The 10767-nt window shown below is 46.8% G+C and overlaps 1 protein-coding gene across 4 annotated transcripts in view; it reads left to right on the top strand.

Annotated features, from left to right (window-relative positions):
• Window positions 1-3096: 3096 nt before the first annotated feature.
• Window positions 3097-10767, top strand: part of NEDD1 (NEDD1 gamma-tubulin ring complex targeting factor) — a 65277-nt gene continuing 57606 nt past the window's right edge. The window contains exons 1-2 of one of the 4 annotated variants that reach the window (XM_075600546.1): window positions 3097-3234; window positions 8449-8579. Coding sequence is in view for 2 of the 4 variants with exons in the window: in XM_075600544.1 (XP_075456659.1) it covers window positions 3599-3605 (7 nt within the window). In the remaining 2 variants the exon portion in view is untranslated. Of the gene's footprint in view, window positions 3235-3254; window positions 3606-8448; window positions 8580-10767 lie in introns of those variants that run through there. The other 3 variants (XM_075600545.1, XM_075600544.1, XM_075600547.1) reach the window with 3 other exon arrangements.

The raw sequence follows: 10767 nt of genomic DNA, 5'->3' as shown, positions 1-10767 counted from the left end.
TATTGCTAATGGAGGTAATTCTCAACAAAAACTACTTCAGGTTTGAAAAAAATTATTACCTGCAACTTATGGGGACGGCCATGGGCTTGAATATGTCACCCTCCTATGCCAATCTGTTCATGGACGTATACGAACAGACACATATACTTCATGATGCCCCACATGCACAATGCATTAAAAAATATATACGTTCCGTCGATGACGTGTTCATCGTATGGAGTGGACTGGAATCTGATTTACTTGAATTCATCAACTATCTCAATAACATCTCCTCCAATATCCATTCCACTGCTAATTTCAGTGTGCAGGAGATCACATTCTTGGATACAGTGGTCTATAAGTTGAAAGGCACATTAGCCACCTGGCTCCTCCATAAACCAACAGACAAAAATACCTTGCTACATGCTACTAGCTATCATCCCATGCCACTCAAGAGGGGACTACCTTACTCACAATTTCTGCAAGTCAAGAGGATAACTAGTGACCCTGAGGAAGTGGAAAGTGCTCTTCTTCAAATGGCGATGCGCTTTTATGACAGAAGATACTGCTCAAAAGAGATTGAGGACGCTTTTACAAAAGTAAGACAAACAGATAGGGAAACACTTTTAAAACCCCTTGTGAGAGACTCTGAGAAAAATCATTTTAATATTGTCAGTACATATAGAACGGCTTCCAGTTTCATCAAGAGGAGTGTACAGAAGAACTGGCACATTTTGACTAATGATAGTAGGATTGGCGATTTCTTCCAAGAACCAGCATTGTTTTGTTACCGGCGCGGCCATAGCATAGGGGATTCATTAACGCAATCGGACCCAGTCAGTAAATATGCACCATCCAAAACGTGGTTGGCAAGAAAACCTGAGGCATACAGGGGCCACTTGTGCACCAACTGTCAATTTATGCAAACCGGATCAACCTTCTCACATCCACACAGTGGGATCCCGATTAAAATCAACCATTACCTCAACTGTGAGTCACGATACGTATTATATCTAATAAAATGCCCCTGTGGGCTATACTACATTGGCAAGACCACAAGAATGCTAAAAGAAAGAATAGCCATTCATTGTTCAACTATCAGAAAGGCTCTACAGAGCACGGATGAGGATGCAGATCTCAAATATCTTCCTGTTGTCAGGCATGGCTACAATGCGCTGTATGCGGATTTTACAAGCGCAAGTACCATCTCGTGGAGGAGACAAGAATAAGCTCCTTTTACAACTAGAAACAAGACTTATTGTTTAACTTAAAACAGTGTCACAGTTGGGCCTGAATGAAGATCTAAATCTTAGCAGGAACTGACAGCCAACAGCTGCAATCCAGACAGCATCCACCCAAACAGACAATATCTCTGTCCTTTTACACACATTTCTTGAACTGATCATTATAGCAATTTCATTTATATCAGAACTACATTTAATCTATGTGCTTGTTTAGTTTGTGTCTATGCACTAGTGTAATTTATGTGCAGTTTTCATGTTTATATGGTCTTCATAGGTTAATATAAAGTTGAATTTACTTGTTACTGCGCCTCCACTTCATTTCTTTTCCCTTGAGGTTTATCTATAAGAGGAGTGGTATCCTCTTGTGTGCGCAGGCAGTAGTATACTGTACACCTACAAGGATTCTCTTTCACCAATTTTTGGAGGATTTTCCATATATTCATCTTTCAATTGGACTTTATATATTGAACGTTTCAATAGAATCATGCATGACACGAGGTAAACTAGTGCTGAGCTGTTTTTAGGGATTGCATCAAGTATCAGTGGTTATTTATTTATGTTTTTTTATATTTATCATTTTGCACATTAGGATTGTAAGCAACTGTGTTGTCTAATACTCTCATCATCATTATTCAATTGTGATTTATGCACTCTGGAGGATCCCTCATTTGCTACACCCCCTCCCTGGTATCTACGGTTTGAAGTAGTCTGTGTATTATTAGCGCACCCATCTTGCACTCCAGGTGTTTTCACCAGTGCAATTTCTTTTTCTCTACCTTACCACATACCCATACCCTTCATTCCCTTATCACTCACCCCTATATTTTGAGGTGTCCCCTGTGTGACTTTCTACTGCTCATGTCCATAGTGTTGTTTGCTTGTTATTCCCGCATCAGTACGCATGTGCAGAACAATGTGAACGCCGGATTATGCTTACCATGGTAATCCAAGGACGCTTCCTTGTAGTCAGGTACCTGGCATTCCTTAGAGACTGGTTCCGATCCAAGATGGTGGCTTGCTCACCTGACAAACTGAACTTCACGTGATCGGACTGTGGATTTTTAATGGTTTTCTTCACCACTAATTGACAGCATCTGGCCGATCTCGTGGGCTTTTGTAATTTTTTTTTTTGTTACTTAAATTTTTTATTAATCATTTTTTTAAAAGTAAAAAAGGGGTACAAAAAGAAAAAAAGGAAGGGAAAAATACAATGGTACAGTGTTGCAAATAATTGGATGATTACACGTTAGGAAGGGAGGGGGATTAGGGGAGGGGGACAGCATTTGTAACCATACAACATAGTAAATAACAGTTTAAATTCAACATAAATAACTCTGTTCAAAATAATCTAATCTAAATATGGGGATATACCTGCATGTCGAAACCAAGGAGCCATGTTTCTGAAAATTGTGAGGCTTTTGTAATTTTTTATTATTTTTCTTTGGTGACGGGATACACTTGGTTGCAGGTATAAATGTGTCACGGTCATTCGATAGTCAACCCTGAGGAAGGTCACTCTACGTGGACAGAAACGTCAGTTGCGGTGCCTTGTATTCACAATACACATTATGGAATACTAAAATCTGTGTGCTGTCTCCTTATTACCGGACCTGCATCCGGTAACTATATCTATTTTATGCATATGGGACAAGCATCAGGATTCATTGGAATTTATGTGAGTGCCAACTGTTACTTTATTGACTATATATATATTTTTTTTTACTTCAGTCGTAATTACAATGCAGTAGAAGCTGCAAAGAATACTGCGTTCCAACTAGATCTACTGTTTTGAATTCTATAGCACTCATGGTTTGTCCAATCCGGCTCGCCGTCTTCTTTTGTTACGTGACTACAGGCGCCCTGAGTTTGGCCATTTGATATGCTGCAGGAAGGGACGTAGCCAGAGGTGTCTGTGAGCGCCGGTTTTTTTTTTTTTTTTGCGCGCGCTGGAGGCGGTTGGAGGTGACGTCCTGCTGCAGAGCAAGAGAGGCGGGGGCTTAACCCACTGAAGGTGAGCACCGGACACCCAGAGAGGGGGATGGGGAGCAACCGGGCCGCCTCAGGAGTTGTTTCTCTCCTTCGTACGGGGCGCAGTCACTTGCGGATCACTGTTTGTTATACAATGACTGCTGCCAGTTTTAAATAGTGACATGAAGCCCTTGGCTAGCAGAAGTGCCAGCCACGCGTTTCATGCTGCTGGCCCCTGTGACCGCAGAGTGTTGATCCCGTGAGACTTAACACTCACAAAGTTAGGTGCTTGCAGATCTATCCTTCTTGTGTGTTGCTGACTGTTCGTATAGCATTTCTTCTCCAACAAACGCTTCCTTTCGGTCGGTTAACACCTGAAATAAACAGCCACACGTCTTCTATGTTAAATGTGGGGTGAGGTGAATTATTTTCTTTGGCCTTGATTATGTAGCTAGTAGGGATGTGACAGGGGGGATTAGTGCCCTTTTTTCTAGAGGCAGGAAATACGATCCAGGTAGTTATTAAACATTAATAGTGCATCATCCTAAAAGCAATAGAAGTCATAGCATTTTAAATAAGCTCAAAGTGGACTAAGTCCTCCCCATAGCAACATGCAGCCTTTAGTCCCTCCCTGTAGTGTTGTTTTTATACACCGCCCATAATTCTGCCTCTCGCATCCGGGACTGGGGGACCCAAAGATGCACTAACAAGCCAGTATGTGTCTCCATTTGGAGGTGGTCCTACATGGCCTAACGATTTTATTTACCCGTGATCTTCTGAATCTTAAACTATCCACTTTGAAGTTTACTTTTTGGAACACTGGTCTTGTATATACAGTATGTTAATTAGAAAAGAAAAGAAAACACCCTTTTACTTGCACTCATTGTTTGAATTGAAGTGATGAAAAAAGTTAATACTTATTATTTTATTTAATTATGCTACTTAAAATAAATGGGTTTAGACAGAACCTCAAACATACAAAACAGACCAACATATATTAACATATAAACTGGATCAGGAATGGGTGCCCTTCAAATAGATACTAAATTGCAGTGATTGGACTGACGAAGGTAATCAAGAAATTCCTAAATCCAGCACTAATTTAAAAATTATTGGGGACCTGCATTAATTCAAAACAGGTACCTAAGGCTGACAGTCTTGATGCTACAAAGCTGCTTGATGTTACAAAACTGCACACATTACATGTAAATTTCCACAGAGAAATGCATCCGATGCAAATAAACAAATGCAGTAAAGTAATCAGATTGATAACGTATATCCTAGGCACACAGTATTAAGTGTATCAACAATTTGGTGTAGAATATCATGTGATCCAAAGCAGTCTTTTAATGGCCTACAAAACGTGTTTGATATGGCCCTGAGGCACGGGTCAATGCCCGTATCAAATTATAGCCTCCTATACTATACTAAAAACTGCAGAGACTGATTACTCAAAAAATAAACATCTGTGGAGTAATTGTGTTCAGGGGTGGGGTAAGAATCACAGAGGAAGGCACAACTAATAATTCGATTCTGCTTTGTTAAAGCAAAAGCTAAAGCCTGCAGCTGCAACCATGCTATGTTTGACTTAGCTTAGTGTGCAATACAAAGTATCATTGAGAGTAACAGCTATAGACAAACCGTCGTCACAGAGTGTCTACAATATAAATAAACTCACACTGTGGCATATATGCTTAAGTAGTTCTATATAATGCCATCACAGTTTGTTATATAGTTAAATATAATACCTTGTAGTGGAGCATAGCCTGATATTACCTCGGTAAATTGTTCCAGCACTCAGAGGCTCTTCTTACTCACCACCCGGCAGCGATGCGTCATGACGTCATCACTTCAGCCATGTGTAATCCCTCCCACCTTATATATATATATATATATATATATATACAGTGCTCGACAAACCCGGTCGCCCACTCGCCAGGCGCGACCGGAAATTGGCCGGTGGCCAGCTACTTTTTTCCCCTGCTCTGCGCAAATTTTTTTTTTTTTTAAATAAATAAATAAAAATATCCTCCTGGCTGATTGGCCAATTGGTCGTGACGCGAAATGGAGCCCTTCTCTGCAGGGGTAAGTAATGGCTGCTCCCTGTCTCCTGCCCGCGCTTCCCCCCTCATCCCCTCCAGTCTCCGCTACTGTCGGGCAGGAGATGACAGCAGGGGATTTCCCCCCCTGTCCCACGGTTCCGCTCCTGTCCCTGTGGCTGCACGCGTGGGGCAGGAGATGACAGCGGGCGATGTCTCCCCCCCCCCTCCCTCCCCTGTCCCGCTTGCTCTCCGGTTCCGCTCCTGTCCCTGTGGCTGCTCGCGTGGGGCAGGAGATGACAGCGGGCGATGTTCCCCCCCCCCCCTCCCTCCCCTGTCCCGCTTGCCCTCCGGTTCCGCTCCTGTCCCTGTGGCTGCTCGCGTGGGGCAGGAGATGACAGCGGGCGATGTTCCCCCCTCCCGTCCCGGTTGCCCCATGATCCCTGCTTTCCCCCAGTGCCCGTGGCTGCTCCCGATGCCAGCAGGGGTGTTCCCCTCGGTCCCCGTGGCTGTCTCCGCTTCCCCCTCCCACAAATGTAAAAATAAATAAATAACAAAAAAATATCCTCCTGGCTGATTGGCCAATTGGCCGTGACGTGGGATGGAGCCCTTCTCTGCAGGGGTAAGTAGTGGCTGCTCCTCGCGCTCTCGGTCCCTGTCTCCTGCTCGCGCTTCCCCCCTCATCCCCTCAGTCTCCGCTCCTGTCCCTGTTGCTGCTCGCGCGGGGCAGGATATGACAGCGGGGGATTTCCACCCCGTCCCGCGTGTGCTCCGGTCCCGCTCCTGTCCCCGTGGCTGCTCGCCCGGGGCAGGAGATGATAGCGGGGAATGTCCCCCCCCCCCGAACCCGCTTCCCCTCTGGTCTCTGCTCCTGTCCCCATGGCTGCTCGCGCGGGGCAGGCGATGACAGCACGGGATTTCCCCTCCTCCGGTTCCGCTCCTGTGGCTGCACGCGCGGGGCAGGGGTGTTCCCCTCGGTCCCCGTGGCTGTCTCCACTCCCCCCCGACCCCCCCCCCCCAACGAGAGAGAGTGTGAGTGTGTGTGTATGTGTGTGTGTATGTATGTGTGTATGTGTGTGTGTGTGTGTGTGTATGAGAGAGAGAGTGGTGTGTATGTGTGTGTGTGTGTGTGTGTGTGTGTGTGTGTGTGTGTGTGTGTGTATATGAGAGAGAGAGAGAGAGAGAGACAGAGAGAGAACGTGTAGGACACCAGAGGTACCCCCCCACTCCACCCACCCAGTCATCCCCCCACCCAGTCAGTCAGTCATCCCCCCACCCCACCCAGTCAATCATCCCCCCACCCCACCCAGTCAGTCATCCCCCCACCCCACCCAGTCAGTCATCCCCCCACCCCACTAGTCAGTCAGTCATCCCCCCACCCCACTAGTCAGTCAGTCATCCCCCCATCCCATCCAGTCAGTCAGTCATCCCCCCCACCCCACCCAGCCACTCAGTCAGTCATCCCCCCACCCCACCCAGTCAGTGAGTCATCCCCCCACCCCACCCAGTCAGTCAGTCATCCCCCCACCCAGTCAGTCAGTCATACCCGCACCCAGTCAGTTAGTCAATAGTCAGTCACTCCCCCCCCACCCAGTCAGTCACCCCCCCCCCCACCCAGTCAGTCACTCCCCCCCCACCCAGTCAGTCACTCCCCCCCCCACCCAGTCAGTCAAAAGTCAGTCATCCCACCCCCCTGCCCCCTGCCCAGTCACCCCACCCAGTCAGACAGTCAGTAATCCCCACCCAGTCAGACAGTCAGTAATCCCCACCCAGTCACAGTCAGTAATCCCCACCCAGTCAGACACCCCGTCACTCCATCACCCCACCCAGTTACCACATCACCCCACCCAGTCACCCCATCCCCACACCCATTCACCCCATCCCCACACCCAGTCACCCCATCCCCCCACAGTCACCCTCTCTCCGTCTCTCACCCTCTCTCCGTCTCTCACCCTCTCTCTCTCGGTTTCTCGCTCTCTCCCTCCCTCTCTCCCTCCCTCTCTCCCTCCCTCCCTCTCCCCCTCCCTCTCCCCCTCCCTGTCTCTCTCTCACCCTCTCTCTGTCTCTCTCTCACCCTCTCTCTGTCTCTCTCTCACTCTCTCTCACCCTCTCTCCGTCTCTCTCTCACCCTCTCTCCGTCTCTCTCTCACCCTCTCTCCGTCTCTCTCTCACCCTCTCTCCGTCTCTCTCACCCTCTCTCCGTCTCTCTCTCACCCTCTCTCCGTCTCTCTCTCACCCTCTCCCCGTCTCTCTCTCACCCTCTCTCATCCTCTCTCTCACCCTCTCTCCATCTCTCTCTCACCCTCTCTCCGTCTCTCTCACCCTCTCTCCGTCTCTCTCTCTCACCTTCTCTCCGTCTCTCTCTCACCATCTCTCCATCTCTCTCTCACCCTCTCTCCGTCTCTCTCACCCTCTCTCTGTCTCTCTCACCCTCTCTCCGTCTCTCTCACCTTCTTTCCGTCTCTATCACCTTCTCTCTCACCCTCTCTCCGTCTCTCTCACCTTCTTTCCGTCTCTATCACCTTCTCTCTCACCCTCTCTCTCCGTCTCTCTCACCCTCTCTCTCCGTCTCTCTCACCCTCTCTCACCCTCTCTCTCCGTCTCTCTCCGTCTCTCTCCGTCTCTCTCACCCTCTCTCTCACCCTCTCTCTCCGTCTCTCTCACCCTCTCTCTCCGTCTCTCTCACCCTCTCTCTCCGTCTCTCTCACCCTCTCTCACCCTCTCTCTCCGTCTCTCTCACCCTCTCTCTCCGTCTCTCTCACCCTCTCTCTCCGTCTCTCTCACCCTCTCTCTCCGTCTCTCTCACCCTCTCTCTCCGTCTCTCTCACCCTCTCTCTCCGTCTCGCTCACCCTCTCTCTCCGTCTATCTCACCCTCTCTCTCCGTCTATCTCACCCTCTCTCTCCGTCTCTCTCACCCTCTCTCTGTCTCACCCTCTCTCTGTCTCACCCTCTCTCTGTCTCACCCTCTCTCTGTCTCACCCTCTCTCTGTCTCACCCTCTCTCTGTCTCACCCTCTCTCTGTCTCACCCTCTCTCTGTCTCACCCTCTCTCTGTCTCACCCTCTCTCTGTCTCACCCTCTCTCTGTCTCACCCTCTCTCTGTCTCACTCTCTCTCTGTCTCACTCTCTCTCACAATCTGGATCTGGATATTTTATTTACCCTATATATCTTAACTGCCCTATACTACACCGAAATAACTTATACTGCTTTCTTCCAGATCTGACTCAAGCTTCACACGGAAGACATCGGAACCCCCCCTAACCCAGAAGACAGGTAGGGAACACATCCCCTCCAACTTATAACATAGCGGGAATGAGCGTACCTGGACATTGAGGGACTGCGGATCAGGTAAGATCCCAGGCGGGATTGCTGCTTTAAATATTGTGAAGCGGGGACGTCCAGACACTAGTTAAGGGGTTCAGGAAACTAGTCATTCACCTCTGGCTTTTTTTTCTAGATTCGACATTTATACACACACACACACACACACACACACACACACACACACACACACGACTAATTGTAGTATAATGTAATACAATAAATAAACTTATGTCAAAAACGAATGTTCTTACTAGGAATTTATTAAATTTATTTCATTTATGGTTTTTTTTAAATGCGGGGCTGGGGGCGGGATTGGAGGCGGGGTTGGGGGCGGGACTAGAGGCGGGGTTGGGGCGGGACTAGGTGGCGAGTAGATTTTTTGGTTCGGCGAGTAGATTTTTGGGTGATTTGTCAAGCACTGTATATATACATATACAGTATGTAGCAGATGCAATTTCACCCGTTAACATGATGTGTTGCACTAATACTGGTGCATTATCTATCAGTAGTGCCATTGAAAGCAGTGGATATAATGGGATAAAAGAAAAAAAGCAGACCGTGCACTGAGGGTCAAATTTAATAGATATATTTAGTAAAAAGTCCACTAAAAATAAACTATAATGTTAAACAAAAACATTAGAAAAAAATTATAATGATATGAATAATAACAAAAACGAATTAATCAAACTTACAATAAGTAACTGTAATATTGCTATTACTTGGAGTTACACCGCTCATGCCAAAATACCTACAATTAATAAAATGACCCGGTGCATAGGGAAAAATACAATTAATCGACACAGATATTGTGAGCAGAGAGGTCACAGCAGTACCTTTTAATATGCACTCGTGGTCAAAATTTGGAGGGAATAAAGTAATGGATATGATTATCCCCAGGAATGGCTGAATAACTAGCTGCTCCATATACCAATATGGGAAGCACAACGTAATAGCAGTATAAAAACATAAATAATAAACTATTAATAGTGTATAGAAAAAACACCAAAATAATCGTGAACATTGTATCACTAGTGGGGAAAAACAAAATTGGAATAAAATCCCCAATGCAGATAACTTGTGTCCGGAACAAATCATACCAAGATAAACAAAGGAAAGGCCTCGGGCATGGTCAGCGCTTAGGCGCTGACCCGTGCTGAGGCGCGCTTGTGCTTACCCGTGAGCCCCTGCAGCTGCAATGAGAGCTGCTTTAGCAGGGGCTCGCGCACGTTTCTGCAAGCTTACGGAAGCGTGGGTCTTAGGAGAATTTTAGATTCAAGCGCTCAAGAAAGCGCAGGGCCGGTCGAACCAGCTCCGTGACGTCAATGGCCCGCCCCCGACACGCCCACGGACGGCTCGCTAACCAAGGCCAGGGAAAGCACCCGCTTTCCCTCAGCCTACGCGTCTCCGTATGGCTGCTGCAACCCTGGACGCAGCCTAAGAAACCTGGATATGTAGTAGTAGGTACAGACTCCTACAAATATTAACTACTTTACTGCATTAAAGCAATAGGGGAGCCCCTGCTGCTGCCTCAAACAAATAATCAGTGAACGGTGCTTTGGGTATATGCACAGAAGAGGGTGGGGTAGAGATAGAACCCAAATGCAGCACTCAGGTTCACGCTCTGTGTGATAAGTGAATGATTTAAAACATAACTTTATTAACTGTACCAAATAAATAAAATAATGGGTGTTAAAAACTGACGACCTGAAGGAATAATGACCTTCAATACTAGAACCGTATAGGTTCAGGGTCTAGAGTGTTGGTGTGTTCTGTAAGATACAGGTAGCACACTAGACATCAATCCTAATGAGGATCTGACCAATCTATACTCACTGGCTCTAAGGTAAGTACTAATGGCTGCAATCACCTATGGCACACCTGGTAAGGCTAAATAGTAGATTGTGTACTCAAAAAGTGACAAATAACTGGTAGGTAGCTGGAAGTCAGTCTCAGTGCTTGTAGGTAGGGAGAGACTTATAGCTGCAATCAGTAATTGTAGTGTCCTTGTAAGGTAGGTGTGGTGCTAGATCAGGTTGACCTGAAGTAACCTGCTTCTGTATACAGTAATGGTGAGGGTGTGACCTCTAATAACCTCAGTAGCAATGTAGACAGGTTAGTAGCACTGTGTGCAGGCTGATACAGAATAGAGCACATTCACACATATAGCTGTGACTAGCAGAACCATATGAAACAGTGAGTGTATCAAAGATAC

This window comes from Ascaphus truei, chromosome 5, assembly GCF_040206685.1.
Source record: "Ascaphus truei isolate aAscTru1 chromosome 5, aAscTru1.hap1, whole genome shotgun sequence".
Taxonomy (NCBI): domain Eukaryota; kingdom Metazoa; phylum Chordata; class Amphibia; order Anura; family Ascaphidae; genus Ascaphus; species Ascaphus truei.
Note: the sequence above shows the minus strand (reverse complement) of the source record. Positions and strands in the feature narration are given on the sequence as shown.